This window comes from Pteronotus mesoamericanus, unplaced genomic scaffold, assembly GCF_021234165.1.
Source record: "Pteronotus mesoamericanus isolate MK-2021 breed Mesoamerican mustached bat unplaced genomic scaffold, CSHL_Meso_final contig_65, whole genome shotgun sequence".
NCBI lineage: Eukaryota > Metazoa > Chordata > Mammalia > Chiroptera > Mormoopidae > Pteronotus > Pteronotus mesoamericanus.
Genome location: NW_026555228.1, coordinates 13,145,190 through 13,165,448, shown reverse-complemented (window position 1 = coordinate 13,165,448; position 20,259 = coordinate 13,145,190). Strand labels below are relative to the sequence as shown.

At 38.2% G+C, this 20,259-nt stretch overlaps 1 protein-coding gene across 2 annotated transcripts in view; it reads right to left on the bottom strand.

Moving 5' to 3' along the window:
* Nucleotides 1–2,908: 2,908 nt before the first annotated feature.
* The window catches only part of PDK3 (pyruvate dehydrogenase kinase 3), a 55,288-nt gene continuing 37,937 nt past the window's right edge, over nucleotides 2,909–20,259 (bottom strand). Inside the window, exons 6-12 of one of the 2 annotated variants that reach the window (XM_054581166.1) lie at nucleotides 17,755–17,832; nucleotides 12,049–12,125; nucleotides 10,673–10,774; nucleotides 10,175–10,285; nucleotides 7,140–7,253; nucleotides 5,528–5,659; nucleotides 2,909–3,542 (exon numbers count right to left, since the gene is read on the bottom strand). In XM_054581166.1, coding sequence (XP_054437141.1) covers nucleotides 3,525–3,542; nucleotides 5,528–5,659; nucleotides 7,140–7,253; nucleotides 10,175–10,285; nucleotides 10,673–10,774; nucleotides 12,049–12,125; nucleotides 17,755–17,832 — 632 coding nt within the window. In that variant the 3' untranslated portion in view covers nucleotides 2,909–3,524. Of the gene's footprint in view, nucleotides 3,543–5,519; nucleotides 5,660–7,139; nucleotides 7,254–10,174; nucleotides 10,286–10,672; nucleotides 10,775–12,048; nucleotides 12,126–17,754; nucleotides 17,833–20,259 lie in introns of both variants that reach the window. The other variant, XM_054581165.1, reaches the window with a different exon arrangement.

Sequence of the window (20,259 nt, the reverse complement as noted above, 5' to 3'; positions counted from 1 at the left end):
CCTCCAAAGAAACGAAATAAGGAGTCAAACAGGGCAACGTGATGAAAGAAGAAAGCTGGCAGAACTAAGAAAGAAACATTAAAAAAAACACACAAAACTGGGACAGAAGTGAAAGCCATATTGTGAACATCAAGGCCTAGAATCAACACCATGGAGGAAAGACAAGGAGGTGATAGCGATCAAAGAAGCGATAAATGTGAAGGACAGATTACCAAGAGCCAACACTGGGACAGACTGTTGAAGGAAAAAATAAATAAACCAGTAAGAAATGCAGTTAGGGCAAATGTCAATGTTGAATGTCACTGAGAACTAGAGAAAGCCAACAGAGTCTGTCAACTCTGAGATACATTTGAAGTTACTGAATTCAAGGATAAACAAGAAATCACAAGTACCAGAGCAAAGAAGCAGGTTCATCTATCAAAAGGGAAGAAAGTTCTCTCAGGATTCAGCCCTCTCAGCATCACCAGACACTAGAACACAATAAAGTGAGGTATCCAAAGAATCAAGGGACAAAGGATGTGGTCCAAAAACCTGAGAACCAGTCATGTTACTGAACATATGGAATAGCAACAGTGGTACATTTGTAAATGTGCAAGACAATTCAACTGAAGCTTCAACAAGTCCACCAAAAGATAAAAGCATCAATTCTCAAATGAAGAGTCTGTATGAAGGGCTGGCAGTGAGCACTGAGTTCATTCAAACATAAAATTAAATCTAAATAATTCTAGCAATTACCTACCACTATACACTTTAAGTTGTCCATCTTCCTTGGTAAAACTTGCCAAATCCATTCGATTATCTCCTCTAACTAACCATGCCAAAATGAAAACACACAAAAGAAAACCTCTTCTGAATGGAATTCTGTTGCACGATAGAAAGACTGTGGTTCACATCTTACCTATGAGGGCTGGTACACCCAAGAATTTCCTCAGAAGAGATAATGCTAATCACCTGGTGCATTGCTGTGAGTACAGGCCTAGGAAGAAGAAGACCCGACTACTCACTTTGGTTCTTCCATTCACTTACCATGTGACCTTGGCAAGCCCTGCACTGCTTTGGGACTCATGAAAAACAGAGGTGATGCCTGTATGTGCCACCTCACGGCATGGTGATGATCAAGGGATATTGTATGTGAAAGCTCTTTGGGATCGACAAGCAAGGCCATAAAACCATGCCGCTTGGTTGGATGGAAAACTCCAACTGTATTAAGGAGTCAAAATGAATATGCAAAGACCGAGAAAGGATCCAAAGCCTCTGTGGATCCATCCCTACTTCTTCCCTTTCTTTTCTCTACATTTTAAAGTCACTGCTTAGCACCACAAAAAGGAAATTCGGCACGCCCACAGTTCCTGACTGGAATGATTTTTAATTTGGGAACAAAGATAGTTTAAGAACTTAGAAAGATGTTGCCCCCCCACCCAAGGGAAATGTCTCTCAATGTTCATTCCTTTGTTCAGCTAATATCTATTAAGCACCTACTATTGCCAGGCACTGTTCCAAATAGTAGACACAGTCTCTAAACACTTAAAATCAAGTCAATGAAAGGCAAAGAGAGGCATTGGTCGAACTAAATGAATTTTGCAGAAAAGGCGTCAATGTCTATTTATATTACAACTTACACGTGGACCTTTGACCATTTGCTTAGAGAAAAATCTATCAAACAGCCAGAGATTTGCACCCAAGTTCAAAGAATCACGCACAACCAACAAAAAAAATAAATGAATACTTGGGGGCACTAAATCATAAGGATGCCAGATGTTCCTGAAACTCTTCCTATGGATACTTCAGGTGCAAAGTCAAATTTTTAATGCAGAAAGCAAAGAGGAGGCAAGATTATACTGGGGTCAGATGGATATGAGTAAGCCAGAAAGCATATTAGTAAAGGACTACCAATTAAGTCACTAAAACATTCAAAGAAATCTTTACTTTTGAAAAAGACCTGTAAAGGGAGGAATGCAATAGGATTTCCTCACACCGTATTTTCCTTCTTCAACCTTTACATGGAGCTAGCTGTTAGGGCATAACAAACAATGGGTGTTCCTCAAGCACAGTGAAATACAACAAGGTAGGAGGGAACACTTCTGGAACCTTCCTTCCCCATACAGTGAGGCTGGAAATGGAGGCCTAGTAACATACTAAAATACTAGCTAACATTTATAAGGAAGCCAGGGTTTTTAAATGTAAAGAACCACTATTTTTACATTTTTTACACAAGGAAGTACATGAAAAAGCCCTGTCCCCAAGACACTGGCTTGGCCTCCATAAGGACCATCTCGTCACGTATCTTGGAAGTACATTGGCCTTTCTTTTACCCGATTGTGAGTTTTCTGATGAGATCCTTCCAAGGATGGAAGAGATGAGCTCTTTCTGAAGATGAAGGATAACTACCACATGATGAAATGGAAGATACACTTCCTGTGGAGCTATGTAAGTGGCGGGGTGTCACCGGGACTCTCAGAGAGCTCCCATTTCTATGGGTGAATAATAACGAATCTTATTTCCTCACCCCAAGTCCACTGCCAATTTCAACTTTTGGCAAAAAGTGAAGGATTGTGAAAATCAGATCAGCCATTCTAAAACTGGCTAAAATTCATGAAACTGAAAATTATAAAGACCTAGGAGATTTTGCAAAATAAACTCAAAAGAACTTTTCCCTTCGATAGTCTATTTTATAACTAGTGAAGTATGTCACATGAGGACTAGCAATTCCTTAGAAAACTAGAAAGGAATATAATATGACAAAAGTACAGTATTAGATTAGTAAAAAGTGTACGTAAGTGTAAAAGCTCCACTTCCCAAACTTGATGGTAACTGGAAGGTAGTTTTTCACTTAAGATCTTTGAAACCAAGCAGTTAAGTGAAAAATTTCAAGACAACTTTTGGAATGCTTTAATGGGCAGAATAGAAGTATACAAATGAATTTAAAATTAAAACCAATGCATCAAAGAGTAAGATCTAGCACGAATGTGCACACACCTCACAATGAGAATACGATCAGATGGCAGAAGGCAACACCCTCCATTAGAGAGTGAGGACAGATGTATATGAGAGAGAAGGGGCTCTGGGACTGAATGATCATGACACGCTCAGCTAGTGTCTTCAATTTCATGTTCCCCAGGCCTTAGTTGGTGGTTTGGGACAAACGTGGTATTTGGTCACAAAGTGCAACAGTAGAGATCTGCTGAATCTGGAATGCAGGGGGACCTTAGAACCCCGGGGACACTGTAGACACTTGACTTGTGATAATGAGGAGAGAGGTATGAGGACACGAGAGCGCTCAAGTCTCTGTGCTCTCTCATGACGGCACCAACCAAATCACAACATACCATGAGAAATTACTGAGCTGACTACTTTAGTGGAAAATCCGAAGTAGCTACAGGAAAAGTTTCTCTGGCAAAGGTCCAGCACTGGAATAATGATGGTGTCACACTCAGAGTAGAGGAAAGGAGCTCAGAGGTTGACTTGCGGAAGATGATCTTTCTTCACCAAGATGATCAAAGCATTCAGCTCTCTAGAAAGTTCTGTTAGTCTTGATCTTGTCTCTACAAAGAAAATAATGGGAATATCCACAGTGAGTTTATGAGCATAACCTTCTTGATTTTAACCAAGACTTATTCAAAGCACCTAGTTACAATGATAATTCAAAAACCCTTGCCTTGTCTAAGAATTACTGTCTATGGTTACTACAGAAAAAGAATTGCCACTTAATTACTTACATATACTTTAAAATAGTTCTTTATTTAAGTTAAAAACCTGATTAGAAATGGGGAATGACTGCTAAAGGATACAGGGTTTCTTTTGGGAGTGATGAAAATGTTTAAAGTGAGATAGTGGCGAGGGTCACACAACTCTGTGAATACACTAAATACCACGGAATTGTACACTTTAAAAGGGTGAATTTTATGGTATATGAATTGTATCTCAATAAAACTCTTGTTAAAAATCTGATTAGAGAATAAATTTTCTTACAATTTCTCATTCACCTAGTGAACTTACCATACCTACTAAATACTTTCCGAAGATTATCACTAATTTTCCTACTTCTATAATTTAACAACTTTAATTGTTGGGCTAACCATTTTATAATTTTAAAAATTGCCTTCTGCTAAAATATATTTGTCTAATAATATACCAGAAATTGAGACTCACACTTCGTTAGTATACAACCTGCTAAACTATTTAAAGGCAACTTACAATTGCCTTTAAAACAATATCCAATTAAAGTCACCCTTTTTACAATTCAAATGAACCTTATTATTTACAAAGACTGCTTCTGAACTACCCAAACAACTCCCCCATCAGAGCAATAGTTTGCATTAACTGGTCACTTTGATGCCCACCATGCTATTTGACTTACTTACATACAGACTGAAAATGGAATCAAGGGGAATTGATCCAGGTGTTTCAAGGTGATTTAGCTTAATCTTGGCCAGAGATGGGGGGGGTGTGTATGCATACACACATACCCCCTCATGTATGCTTGCCCATGAGATAAGTGACCAGTCCTGCAATATTACTCAGAGGTCCATCACGACACCTCCATAGAAAAAAGTAATGCATCAGCATAGACACCCTTTATATCATTCATCAGAAAGACCAATGCTACGACAAAGGTACAAAATTACAAAACTATATAAACTGTATTTGCAGACAAATACCTTTCTGTGGTATTGTGTTAAGACAAGGTTTTCAGGTTAAGAAGAAATATATACAATTAAAATACATTAGGGAGAAACATTGCAAAGCTAAATTTGAATAAAAAATATCAATATGATTGGTTGCTTTTAAGTTTACAGTTCAGTAGTGTTAAGTGCATTCACATTGTTGTGCAACTAACCTCTAGAACTTTCTCATCTTCCCCAACTGAAGCTCTCTCCCCAGTAAACAACTCCCCATTTCCCTGCCCCTGACAACCACCATTCCAATTTCCATCTCTATGAATGTGACTACACTAGGGACCTCATGTAAGTGGAATCACCTAGTATTTGTCCTTTTGGGTCTGGCTTATTTCACTTAGCATAATGACTTCAGGTTCATCCATATTGTAGCATGTGTCAGAACTTCATTCCTTTTAAAGGGTGAATAATATTCCATTGTGTGGATATACCACCTTTGTTTATCTTGGTTGGTAATTTTAACTGCTTTATTTTTTCAATTTCAACCCATAGAATTTCCCTAACTTTTTTTCTGTCAAGCTCTATGGATGATGATAAGCTGCCAACTCAGTTACTTTTTCAGTATAAATCATGGCAGGATAAACTCCGCTCACTGCTGTGAAAACTCCATAGTGCACGGACTCCTACAGCAGCAAGGCTTCTGTTTCCATGGCTACTCCGGTGGCCCAGCTCTTGCTCTCTTTCCTGTCTGTGGGGAGAAAGTTGCTCCAATATTTGTTTAGGGGGTCATTTTGCTTTTCCAGTGATAAAACCATAAGGATGATTTGGCTGAAAGTATCAATTGTCTGGCCGGTACATTCTGGGGCAAAATCAAATACTCTAGAAAAGAAAGCAATATATTACTGTTTTGCCTTGTATTTTGAAGCATCTCTCGGCTCACTGCTGGGATTGCTCCAATCATCAGCCTCAGGTGTGGTCTTGTAATGGCGCCATGCTGACTTATTGAATACTGGAAGCCTCTCGAATGATTCACTTGAGAGAGCCTAATGGAAAAGTATACACCAAAGGGTCACAGTGTCATTTGTCTAACATACTAACCCAAATTTCACTATTTAAAACGTCAAAAACCTTAATACATACTTTTCAATTATATTAAAATTATACTATTTTAGTAGATTACTTAGGCCAGCAGGATGAAATAAAAGTTTTTAAAGGAATAAAAACATTCACTCATTCAAAGCCAGTACTAGTGTACACGTGACCAGAACAAAACGCATTTGAATCTAGTTTGAGATACTGTTTTTTTTAATCCTCACCCAAGGACAATTTTTTCATTGATTTTAGAGAGAAGGGAAGGGGGAAGAGAAAGAGGGAGAGAAACATTGATGTAAGAGAGAAACATTGATCAGTTGCCTCTCGTATGCACCCAGACTGAGGACCAAACCTGCAACCCAGGCATGTGCCCTGACCAGGAATCCAACTGGTGACCTTTTGCTTTGAGGGACAACACTCGATCAACTGAACCACACCAGTCAGGGCAACATGCTTTTGAGTATATGGTCTTGGTACCAAGCATTATTGTTCAGCGGACATCTGCTCTTCCAAAGGGCTCAGAAAGAAATAATGTTCATACACACTAGATTTATGAATGTAAACTCATAAAGTATTATCAAATATCACACCATTTAAATGGATTGGCGTCTAAGATAAACACTCTAACTGGTTATGTTATGATATAACATATTACATGTATGATATACTTATAAGATATACTGGAAGGTAAAAAAAAAAAGCAAAGTGCTGAAACAATCATTTGTGTGAAAAAAATTACATTTTTCTAGGAGACTCCATAAGAAACTGGCACCTGAGGTTACCTCTGGGAAGCAGAACAGGGTGCCCTGGACCAGTCGTGGGAGACACTTAGTTTTCCCTTTTGTAACATTAAAATTTTGTAGCATGTGCCTATATTACCCATTCAAAAAATACTTCAAATATTCCAGAATTTAAAAAATAAATAAAAGTCTAGCACCACCAATGAATGAGGAAGCCTATGTTACAGAGATCTTTGTTACTAGATCAGCCTTTTATATGACTATATTATGATTACTGAATTCTTGTAACTTTGGGAAAGCTAGCAAGTTTTTAGCGTCCGCGGGGGGTTGTGTGTGAGGCACGCGTGGCCAGCCAAGTTTTTAAAGCAAAAGACTAAAAGTCTCCAGTTTATGATAATCTGTCTCCTTCTAGATTAAGCCTTTCCATGGATATGCAATTTTTTGAAAATCACAACATTGAATTATGATTTTAAAAATCATTATTTTACTTTTTATATCTCCCTGTTTCATGCTTTTCTGTATCTAAGTATAAAATCAAGGGTGAGAATTAACATGATTTTCACATAAACTGAAGTAAATCTGAGCTAAATATGAGATGGGATAGATGCTATGGTCTGTTATCTATAGGTTATTAGAACTTACAGTTTTAAAGCATTGATGCCTTCATACTAACAGAAATAAAATGCAGTACCTTCAAGTAAATAACAGCATCTGTACCCACTCCTTCCATAGAATACAGTTTTAGATCTCCTTGAAAATATCGAGCATACAGACGAGAAATTGGCAAGCCATACCCAAATCCAGCCTACAGAGGAAAGAAAATGAATACAGTGAGACATGTGAGGATCATTCAAAAGATTAAAAGAAATTCTTTTTTTAAAAAAATTTTATTTGTTGATTTTAGAGAGAAACATTAATTTTGTTGTTCCACTTACTTATGCATTCATTGGTTGATTCTTGTACGTGCCCTGACCTGGAATCAAACCCACAACCTTGGCATATTGGGATGACGCTCTAACCAACTAAGCTACCTGGCCAGGGTCATTTTAAGAGATTCTTGATTCAGATTTAAAGAATACGCACGATTGATTCAACCTTTAGAATGATGTATATGCTCATATATGGCAAACAATCTATGGTCAGTCTAAAAAACACTTCTCACAGGTTTGGAAAATAATAGAAATACCACAATTTTTGACTAACACTTTCTTAGCACTTGAAAGCACAATTTTTTTTTTAGTATTTTTAAAGCAAATCCTAAATTCAGTGGAATTCTAACTGGCGACAAAACTAAACCACATTGTTCCAAAGTTTCACTATCAGACTCCCTTGTTCTTTGAAGCAAAAATTAAATTGAATAGCACAGGAATGCAAATCTACAAGCATCAAGGCTAATGCATTGAAAAGCAGACAATTTCCTAAGTGGCTTCTTCCTTAGGTCCCGGGAATGCTACAAGATTTTGGTATGTGCTAATTCACATATTTTTAGAGACAAGAAAAGATTTCTAGTACCCATCTATATCTCTACATCAGAGAACCCTGACTGTCAGCAACAGGGTGCTGGGGGTAAAAAAGATCTCAGGTATTGACAAGAACAGTAAGACCGTTGGAGACTAACTTCAGTAATACTGAGTTAGAGGGGAGGATCCTGTACACATGCCTCGGTCCCTCTGATTAAATCCACTGCCAAGGTTAACAAAGAAGGCGGCGGGGCAATGCACCACAGAGTGGCAGTTGCATGGGCTTTAGGCTCAGATACACCTAAGTGGAAACACCCTTTTGGTGAAAATGAGCAATTCACTCCGCCTCTCTGAGACTGTTTTCTCATCAGAAAACGTAATTTTAAAAAAATTACCTCATCAGACATAATAAGACTAAATAGATGGTAATTGCTATTATGGCCACTACAGGACAGCAATTCTACCAAGTTACATGGATTTCTACCATTATTCTTAGATTTCGTCTTCAGGGCAGGGACTAACTCAAAGAGCTGGGTGTGACAGGGGAGCGCACCCTATCATTTAAGGGCATTAAGACTGGCAGAATATGACCAGCAGTGAAGACAAAAATATCCATAATGGTGACTGAAATCAGCACAGTAAAGGAAAAAGCACACTCCAGGAAGACGCCAAGGAAATTGGTTGCCTCCGTCCCAGCAAGGCCCAGGCCCTTGCTCTCAGACACCAGCCGAGCACAGCTAGGGACCCTGCAGCCCTGGACATGAGGACACCGGTAAGGCCAGAGTCCTGCAGAATGCAGAGGAGGGGCCTGTACCTCGGGCTGGGTGAGGTTCCAGAGAATTTTCCCAGGGTGTCAAAAGATCAACAGGAGTTGGCTAGCAGGACATTTTAAAAAAAGAAACGCATGTGTCTAAGCACAGAGCTGTAACACAATAAGCTGTTTGATGAAGAAATCATGTTTTCTAGTAGCACACATCCACATGCCCAGTTTAAAACTGAGGACGATTTACAAACTGGGAGAGAGGTGAGTGGAAGCGTGCCTTCCAAAGGAGAGGCCGGCCACGTGGTACACTGGAAAGAGTGCAGGGGCAGCCGGTGCCGCAATGAGCTCAATGAATGAGCTTGGGCAAGGTACTAAGCTTATTTTCTCATTTATAAAATGGGAGGTTAGACATGTGTTTTTGAAGGTCTCAATCATTAACAAATAACTGTGACGTAACAGCTGTCCCCAAGATGCTATTCTGAGACTTGGAATAGATGATCCATATTCCTTTTTAAAACACGAGGAAGGCTCTAGTTTTGCTCGCAGTGTTTTTTTTTTTCCTTTGACATTTATTTAAGTAGGCACCAGAGCCTGGTCAAGGCAATGCCTTTCAAACTTGATCTTTCATGAATTTTCTTGAACCAATATAAGTGACTTCCTCTCTGTTTTCAACATGCTGAGTTAATAAACTCTGTCTTGCATAAACAATGCAAAGTGTTAGATTTTATTCATACAAATAAAATATAATCTTACATGCTTACCAGTCAGGTAGGACTTGAAAATGAAGCTTAATTTATACCCTGAACCATTTTTGCAGACTGATAGATGTTGCTGTGTTTAATGACAAAGGGTTCAATTGTTGTTTGTCAATTAGAAACACTCAGCAGGGGAAGAAAGTGTGGCCCTACCAGGATCTAAACGCTGCCATGGTAACCAGACTTTTCTCACTGCCTTAATAGGGCTGAAGGTTATTTCCAGACTGAGACAGAAAGGGCTCTGAAAATACATACACCACCTATGTATTTTCTGCTTATGTTATTTAATGTAAAAAAATCATGTGTTGATAATTTAACATCTTAATTATATAAACAAATTTGGTGGGGAAGTTCAAAGGCCTGGGGTGATTTGGTATGCAGCGCGAAAATGCCAGGACACGCTGCAGCCACACACAGCTGTTCCTTTGCTCACCCGCGATGAAACTTCCACCCCCTCCAAGGGTAGCGCCAGGCGGGAAATGGTGCTCCTGAAGCACTCTTACCCCAAGGGAAATGGCTTTTCTCTGTACTTGCGAGAAAGGCACTGAGCTCTGAGTATGTCTCAGACACAAATTACACAAGAACCCTAAGTCCAAAGGATTCACAAAGAAAGTAGCAGTGGCAGAAAATTCTCTCTCCTCCAAACCACGCAGGAAACATTCCAATTCAATAAGGCTCATGCCCAGCCCGGTCGGAGTCCCTGCTCATGTTAATGGTCTTTCCTTAAGCCGCAGTTTAAGAAACCTACCAGAGGGGCAGCTCTTGTAGGCTCCAGGCTTGGTCTGGGAGCAGTTGAATACATGTAGTTAAAAAGACGATCTATTTTTCGAAGGGGAACGCCACCACCTAGGTCACTGATCTGTAATGGGAAGGGGGGAGGCGACATTCTACAGTTAGTAGGAGACAACAAGTTTATCAAATAAAGTCTGTATGAGATTACTCTAAAACATACATGGGCTTTGAACCCCCAATGAAATACGGTTCCTCTGTGAACAGTGTAAAACAAAGGAGGCAGGGAAGTGCTGTGGGATCCCACAGGCTTGGGTTTGGGACCCCGTTTAGCTTCCTGGAAAAGGAGGTACTAATGAAATTTAAATGAGGTAACTTCAGCCAACTATCTAATATAGTACTTAAAAATACAACATTCAGCAAACGCCAGTTTTCTCCCCTTCCCTCCGATTCCTCAATGTCTAAGTATTATTAAATGAACTGGTAAAGAAACTGTATATGCAAACCAAGCAGTTACCTTAATGGACAAGTCCTCTTTACCCAGAGTAACAAGGGTTTTAACAGAAGGGTAGGCTTCTTTTCTGTCTTCATAGAGTTCGACTATTGCTCTCATTGAGTTCTGAAATAGTAAGACCTTTTCTTAAGCATACCACTGACTCACAAGCCACAACTTAAAAAGAAACTCACATGAGATTACTTATATATAATTCTTTCATGGGGGAAATATTAGTACTATCTCCATGGCTTTTTTTTCCTTCTAAAGAACTCAGCTCAATGTGTGTGCAGATCAAGGAAACACTTCCTGATGCTTTGTTTTTCATCTAGTTTTGAGTCCCATCTACCATAGTATATATCTGTTTTTCTTCCCTTCCTTTTTTTTGTTTGTTTTGCTTTAGGGTATTCAATTATTCAACTTTCAACCAAGAGGAGTGTTTGGATCACATGTAACGAGGTGCAGAGGTTCAATGATGCACTGTCCATGCCACCTAACGGTCTGCGGGGACAGGGCCCCCCTCTCTCTAAAAAGGGCAGGACGCCTGCTTCCCACAAAAATTAATCACATGGCTGAAAAGAAAAGAAGTGGAAGAAATGTCAGTTAAGAAGACATTCTGAAAAAGCCACGGCTGTGCAGGAAGAAGCATATGATTGAACGCCCGTCTCGACCTTTGCATGTTACATCAGTAGCAGTGTAATTCTGCGGTACCAATCAGCATAACTGATTTTCAGGGGTTCCATTTAGGGCTTCACACATATTGGAAGAAGTAAAGTTTTAGTGCAATGCCTGTGCCTGTAATACTGCTAGTGTAAATACCACTGGCTACGATTAACAAAAGCAACAACCAAAGAGTCTAAAAGCTCTTTTATTTTGGAGGCAGGGTGTTCTCTTCAGTCTGGTCCTTCCATATCTTTCTCTTCTGCCTCTGTCAGATCTTCTGAATGGATTCAAATATGTTAAAGGGTTACAGTAGCTCTCAGGGCTAGAACAGCTACTAATGTACCAGTACAGTTAATGCTCAGAGGCATAAATGTGCATAAACATGTTTTTATTTTAATCGGGTTCCCATCAATAAAGCCTTTGCCAGGTTTGGAAATGAAAAAGCATCTCTAATCTCATAAATGAAGGAAAAAACTCTATGGATTTTACATAAAATCACTAAAGTACAATTAAGCTTCAAAATCAATATGTACTAATATTCACGAAAACTATACTGCACGCAGCAATTTTTCATCTCACAGTGTACAAATTATAAAGCCCACAGGATATCAGAAATAGAATTTTTTAAATGGTTATGCAAAATCTTTTTCTTATGCTAATTTAATGAATCCATTATGCCCTGAAATCAAAGTAATTTAAAATGAAGACTTCTTCCCATGTTGTTAAATTCCACTTACCTTGAACAACTCAAATAGCATGTGAAACAGATGTGAGGGCACATAAACTACCTGAATAGGTTTGTTTGGCGCTTTGGCTGAAAACAGAGACAAAATGGTCAATGAGTAAGGACCAAAAGTAGAAGAAAGTCAATCAAGAAGGTTTGCATTCTATTTTCTGAGTACCTAAAAAAGAACTGTACAAAAGGCTAACTTAGGTTTCCACCTCTAAACACAGGGCAGAGCAAATCTCTGGAAGTCTTAACAAATGCGGTGTGAAATCCAGTTCTTATAGTTACCAGCTATGTGACCCTGGGCAAATTACTCAATTGCTTTGGAATTTAGTTGAGTCAAACTGGAATATTATCACCTGCATCATAATGTTCTGAGCAATACGTAAGGTCATCCAAATATCACTCAGTATTTTTCAAATCAGGAGACACCCACCCCTACCAGTGACCCCAGAGGAAAGCAGAGGGAATGTGAAGCCACACAGGAAATGGGGTACATCTTTTCAGTGAATTGGACTAAAATTGTGACAAACAAGACATATTATAGAGTAGAATGTAAGGTTCATGTAACTTTTTCCTGCTAGCAACTAGCAGACAGCCCCGCAGAAACCTATGGTCCTTGCTCCTTGCCTCAGGGATTCTCTGGGGAAACTCTGAGAAAGACCAAACTCCGCGTTAAGCACCAAGAGCAGTGTGGGCTATAGAGTAGATGCTAGAAAATTTAGTCCTCGTGACCCGAAATCACTTAAGACACTAAAACTATGTGAACTTTCTCAAGTAGAACACAGACAAACTCACCCATGGTATAATTTCAAGCTAATTACTTTGTCTAATAAAATACATAATGAACAGTATAAAGTGGGGAGATCATTCATTTGGGTTTTAGCAGTTTACAAAGGGCTCGAACACACATTAGGCAATTGAATCCTTGTGACAATACTGTGTAGATCACAGGGTGCATGGCATTATTATGGGTGAGGACACAGGCTTTGCAGAGTCTACCTGGCTTGCTCACCATAACAGAAGAGGCACAGAAATTGGACACTTGAACCAAGAGCTTTTGATTCTAAACCCTGAACTATCTGATGATCAGTTATTTTTAAAATTATTAATATACACAAATGATTTTGAAATTTGTTAAAAAGGAGAAAAAGAACAAGTCCTTCCACCCTTTCCCACTTTACCCCTCAAACTGCACCCAGAGGCAGCTACTCATCACAATTTTTGCTTTAGTCTTTTGGTTGATAATATTTACATTCTATTTTGTGACCCTAATGAACTCTTTTGTACTTGGCCTATAGATTCTTTTTTTTAAATCCTCACTGGAGGATATGCTTATTGATTTTAGAGAGAGGGGAAGGGAGGGAGAGACAGAGAGAGAGAAAATTAAAAACATCGATGTGAGAGAGAAACTTCAATCAGTTGCCTCCCATATGCACTCAGACCAGGGACTGAACTTGCAACATAGGTATGTGAGCTAGGGATTGGGTGAAAGAGGGGAATGGAGTAAGAAGTACAAACTGGTAGTTACAGAATAGTCATGGGGATATAAACTGCAGCATAGAGAATATAGTCAATAATAATTGCAATGGCTATGTATGGTGCCAGGTGGGTACTGGAAATATTGAAGGGAACACTGTAAAGTATATGGCTGTCTGGCCAATATGTTATATACCTGAAATTAATATAAAATAATATGGACTGTAAACTGTAATTAAAATAAAATTTAGAATAAAAAATAAAAACAGTCCTGGCTAGATGGATCAGTTGGTTAGAGCGTTGTCCTGATATACCAAGTTTGTGGGTTTGATCCCCAGTCAGGGCACATACAAGAGTCAACCAATGAATGCATAAATAAGTGGAACAACAAATCAGTGTTCCTTTCTCTTTCTCTCAAATCAATAAATAAAAAATTAAAAAAATAAAAACAGATTTCTAGGAGAATAAAACAGTTGTACTAGGAGAGTCAATAAGAAAAAAGAGAAAAGGAAGCTGGGCACTTAGAGATGGTTAATCAATTCCCAAAGTCAATGTATAAGATTATTGGTGATAATATGTATTGTAGTTCAAAGTACACTGGGATCAAGTCCTGACTTTGGCATTTAATACATATATTAATAGGTACTTAACCCATCTGGGCCTCGGCATGCCATTTCTGAAATGGTACAGAACATATCTGCCTGGGTTAATACAATGATTAAATGAGATCATAGTAATAAACTAGTTTACACAGAACCTGCCACATTGTAAGCAGTCAATAAATGCTGCCTATTATCATTACTAAAAAATTAATGTCTGCAGTATCAATGAAGTTACCAGTAATGGCTCTTTGACTGTTGTATAGGACCACTTGCCTGAAAATACCCACAAGAGTATCCAATATTGGGAAACTAGAAGTCAACAAATGCAAGATAGATACGTACGTTTTCTATGAATCCTCTTGTAACAAAATATACATGGTATGAATTGAAATTTTTGCTTCCCCCCAAACCTAAAGCTAAAAATCAACCTCTTGACAGAAAAGACTAGTCTAGAAATAATGAAAAACGTAACCATACAAGTCTGATCTTTCCCAAGTCAACCGTGACTTCCAGTGGCCACTGGTTTAAAAATATCCAATACGTGCCCGGTGCTGTATTTGAGGCCCTAGAAACATCATCCTTCTATTGCCCCACAGGATGAGCTTAGGGATGAGGGAGCTGAGGGTCAGATGTGAAGGGACTTGTCTAAGTTCCACGTCTAAGTGTTAGGATCCGGATTTCTACTGCCTGGCTAGCTACAAAGTTCATTTCTTTCCCTTAAGCCATGCTGCCGTACCATATGGGTGGAGCGAAGGTCAATTAGAATTGTTTATTTGCTTAATGTTTTGGCCACTGGTTTCTCAAGAGAAATCAGGACAAGTGTGATGAAATGGCTACTTGCCTTCGGAGGAACACACATGAGTTGCCACAAGTGACCAATGACAAGTATTTGATACCTGATATAAGGAAACTAAAATTCTGTTATTTTAAGAGTCCTGTTAAACGTGTTATAGAAAGGATAATAAAGGGAGTTTACTATAGTTGGTCCCCAATATTCAGAATTCTAGTGAGGACTGGTAGGTACTATGGTGTTCACACAGTATGTTCTGCATAATCCTATTTACCACTTTCTCGGGCAACATTGGAAAAGGAAAAAAAATTCAGGGAAAAAAGGTGGTATGTCAAACTAAGAAAACTTAAATTCTCAGGCAGCAACAAATTGTCCTTTTGAGATCATGGCAGCCCTACTCTTTGGAAGCGCAGAGCAGAAGGGACCAAGCACTGTCTCTGACTTGCTAGGGGCGCCTGTCAGGTCATGGGAGCACCCTGAAAGGCGATGCTATGCTAGTTCACACAGGCTCTGAAAATCAATCCCTAAGTCTCTGCATGTGACCCGACCCCTCCCTGGAAGCAGGCAACATGCTGCGGAGACACGTGCGCACTCTCTCATTATGAAACGATAGAATCTACTTAAGGTGTTCAGAACTAACCTCGGACCTGCATCTGTAACACAGAACTTATTAGAGGTAAAAACACAGTCTTTAACAGCACTCAGGAGGAGCTTTGACATTCGAGAAATCATAAATACATTACCTAAAGCAACAGGAAACTAGAAGCTGCCTATAACCACCAGCATTCATTTCTCTCAGTGACGAGAAAAAGGGCTTCAAACACCATGCATGAGAGAGTGCCAAAAATAATCATAAAGCTCTTCTCCTGGCAGGGTGCACTGCCCCGGGTGACAGCCTCACTGGGAAGGAGTGTGCTGACACAGCTGCCGCCTGGGAACCAGCAAGAACAGGCTTGCTGCTCTGGCCCTCGGAGGGAGGCTGCCATTCATGCAAAGGAGCAATTGGTTACTAGCTGTGCACTTCAGTTCCACAACTGACAAACAGAAAGCTGGACAGTGCGGTCAGGCCCCACCTAGCCAAAGGAAGAAGGAGAGATTAAGATGCCTTTACTCAAGAACATTCAAAGCCAGCTCCACTTGGTTCTTGCAGTGTGTTGACTCAAAACAGGGGCACAACTCTTAGAGAACCCAACAGACTCTGAAAGCAGCTTTGATTCCATATCTTCTAGTAGAATGTAGAGGCAAATGTCTTACAACAGCGGCCTGAAGTCTTTTCATATGTGGATCTCATTAGAAGAGAAATACAGTTTTGATATACAGGGTCTGTCACAAATAACACCCCTCTTTTATGAGCTTGCAATCTATACCAAATCTTTTACTACAAAATCATAAGCATGTAATTCCACAACATAACAGCATCACACTCAAGCACATCATGTGACATTTTAGGTGAAATGTTCAAACTGCTGTCCATCTTGTGCGAGACATTCACGTACACTACCAGCCATGCTCAATGGTGTTACTTCTGCTGTACCCTGTATTTTGAGAGGGAACCTGGTTTATCTTTCATTGTAAATGCCCATACCCTAACACTCAGTCATTCTACTTCTAGGTATCTAATGTACAGAAACACTTTCACACATGCACAAATTTTTCTAACCGCGAAACACACACACACAGACACAAACACCTTCATTGGGAAATGATTAAATAAATTATGGCAATCTATACTATGGATGACCTCTAAATGACAATACATGCAAAGATGTTCAAAGTGAAGTGAAAAACACATTATACAACATATATAGTTTCAATCCCATTTATGTAAAAAACAAAGCACTGTATGGGACTGACAATGTAGCGGAGACTTTTGCTTTTACTCTACCTTTCTGCATTGTTTGTAGTTTTACAATGAGTATATCTTTTTTTCTTTTGGTAACTTACAAATAAAGAAGTAACATGAAAATAAAGACTCATACGATTAATTAAAAAGTCAGCCATAAAACTACTATCTGCACAGTGTTGTTTCTGTCTAAGTGCTAGAAATCCTTCAAACTATTTTCCAATGAACTTGCACTATTACAAACTTTTATAGCCTGTCTTTAAAAGATTCTATTATAGTGTTATTTTAAAGGGCTGCAGAGTACTCTATTGTATCTTATGAGTGTACCACAATTTACTTAACTATCCTCTGTTGTAGAAAACTTGGATTTTCCCATTTTTATCTGTAAGGAAATCACTGCACTGACCATTTTTGTATATATCTCTCTTTTCTTATAGTAAATTTTCCAAAGTTTAACTTACTGAACTGAAAATATGACTATTAATAATTTAATTTACTAGGTCAAAGAGAAAGAATATTGGTAGCATTTTTTGAGAAAGGCCATACTGATTTAAACTTATACCATAAATATATAAGGTTGGCAAGAAAGTATTTTTCTGGGCACCAATTCAAAGCAATAAAATATTGTAATCATTGCCATTTTGAAAGACAAAAATGGCATTTCTCTGTGGTTTTGTTTGTACTTCTTTGATTAATAAAGTTAAACACTTTTCCATAGGTTTATTGACTGTTTGCATTTGCTATTTTGAGAACTGCCTATCTATATCTTCATGCATTTTCTACTTCTGTTCCAAGAACTCTGAGTCCTAGTAGATTAACGCATTCTTGTACAAAAACTCCTTACAACAATATGCCTAGTTGACCACAGATAAAGAAAAGGTTTTAAAAATATATAGAAGATTTTAAAAATCAGCATAATTTTCAGATCTCACTGAAATATAACTCAGTTATAATCCGTTTTTTTCAACTTCTTTGTATTTAGGGTTAAAATTATTCTTTTACCATTAAATTCTTCGACTTCCAACTCTGGAGCTACCAAGTAATACTGTTCACACAGCATCTTGGCAGTTTCATATGCATCTGCAAAGAAAGAAAAAAATCTTAGCTACCGCACTAATAACCCAGGCATATGTAGATCATTGATAGATAGATAGATAGATAGACAGACAGACATAATAGATAATCAAACAAGGACAATTCATAACCTGAAGGATTTAGAATTAATCAACTACTGTCTTTTTAAAAAAAATAGCCTTTTTGGCTTTAATAGAAATACTATGAATGAACCAAAATTTCTCCTTCTTTCGGTTTCAATGACCACAACAACATCAAAATACTGCATTGATGATGACATGGCCTGCTCTATGCTAACCACAAATTTGTTTAACTTTTAAATATTCCTAAAGGGCATTTTTCATGAAAATCTATGAACTTGAGACTATACTTCTGAATACCATGCAACCTGAATAAATTACAGCAAAATTACATTGGTTGTAATTTAAAAGATAATACTGCCAATAGTCTTAAGATTTGTCAATTATTTGTAAGTGAAGCACCAGTAAGTGTTTGCTGAATGAATGGATTTTTCATGAACCATGTGCTCTAAGTTATTGGAGATGCTACCATCGCTTAAAAATGTCCTTTAAGTTAGTTAAGGGTAACCAGGTTGGGGCCAATATTCATCCAAGGGTGAGGAGCAACAGTTCGCTCTTGATAGGACAGAGACAAGGACATAGGATAAGAAGATTAAGGTCATTACAGAGAGAGCTGGAAGAGAGAATTTAGGAGGTTATGTCCTAAAAGATAGGGAACAATTTCAGAAAGCAAAAGTCCATTATTATATGCTGCATGTGTGTGCCTTTTCTCTTGAACTGTGAGCAATTTGAGGTAGGGTTTGTATCTTACACTTGTTTTGTAACTTACGTAGAACTTAGTAGATGCCTGTTAGATGGTCAATAACTATTCCTTGGTTTGATAAATTTGAAACCTTTTGATAATTTATTTTTTAAAAACTGGCTGTACTGATATACCATACAAGCCACCCATTTCAAGTGTACATACCACTCAATGGTTTTTAGTGTATTCGCATAGTGGTACAGCCAACACCACAATCAACCTGACAGTTTAATCACCCCAGAAAGACACTCGTAACCATTAGCAGCCATTCCCCCACCCCAGTCCTGGGCAGCCATGGATCTACCCTATGTCATTAGATTTATTATTCTGAATATTTTATATACATGGAATCATAACATGTGATTTTTGGTGACTGGTTCCTTTCACTCAGCGTAGTGTTCCCAAGGGTCATCTATGTTACAACACGTGTCAGGACTTCATTCCTTTTTATTGTTGAATAATATTATACTGTACAAATATAACACATTTTATATATTCATTCACTGACTGATGGATATTTGGATTGTTTCCACTTTTTGGCTATTAGCAATATGCTACTATGAACATTCATGTCCAAGTTTTTTGTGAAGATAGGTTTTAACTTTTCTTGGGTATACGACTAGCAGAGGAAAACCTCTCAATTATACGATAGCTTTTTGTTTAAATGTCTGTGGAACAGCCAGACTATTTTCCAAAGTGAGTTGGTTTTATTTTTTTATTTTCACCTTTATAAGTTCTAAGGATCAGATATTCAAATTACTTTAAAATAATTCATGGAATATTTGCAATGTTCTCAACTATGTGTCAGCTTTTTGGAGATAGCCTCATACTTCTTTTACATTACCTACATCAGCACTGTGCAGATATTTATTTAACATTCAAGAGGTAAGAGAAAAAAGGAAAGAAGGAAAGGAAGAAAGAAGGAAAATACGCCCTATAGAATTTACACATGTTAAAATTTGATGTATCAACCTAAAATAATACAAAGATAAGATTTGGATACATTCAGACTGTAAGTTTTGGTTCACTGATCTCACGTTGCTACCAAATTAAAATTTTTATATAGCATTTGACCACAGAATAAAAACTCTGACGTTTAACCACTATAAATAACCACAGACAGAGCCCTAGCTGGTGTGGCTCAGTGGATTGAGCACCAGCCTGAACCAAAGGGTCACCCCAGGCAGGGCACATGCCTCGGTTGCAGGCCAGGTCACCAGCAGGGGAGCGCATGAGGAACCACACACTGATGTTTCTCTCCCTCTCTTTCTCTCTCGCTTCCCCTCTAAAAATAAATAAATAAAATCTTTAAAAAAAAAAAGAGTTCTTTGTTTTAAAAAAAAGAACCACAGATAGAGACATTAGAATAGCTCTGACAAGATGAAATAATGAGGAAATATTAGTAAGAGGAGAGAAAAAAAGAGTTGATCAGTGTGAAAATAGTCATTAAAGTAGGACTTAATTTAAACCCTACAAAATTACAAATTAGAATTATATTAAATCTGCAGGTTTTTTTCCTAGGGTATAATAAATCTCATCAAATATCTGTAAAGCACTTTTATCAAAAGAAACCGAGACGCACTCTTTCTGCATTGCCTACACCACCAAACA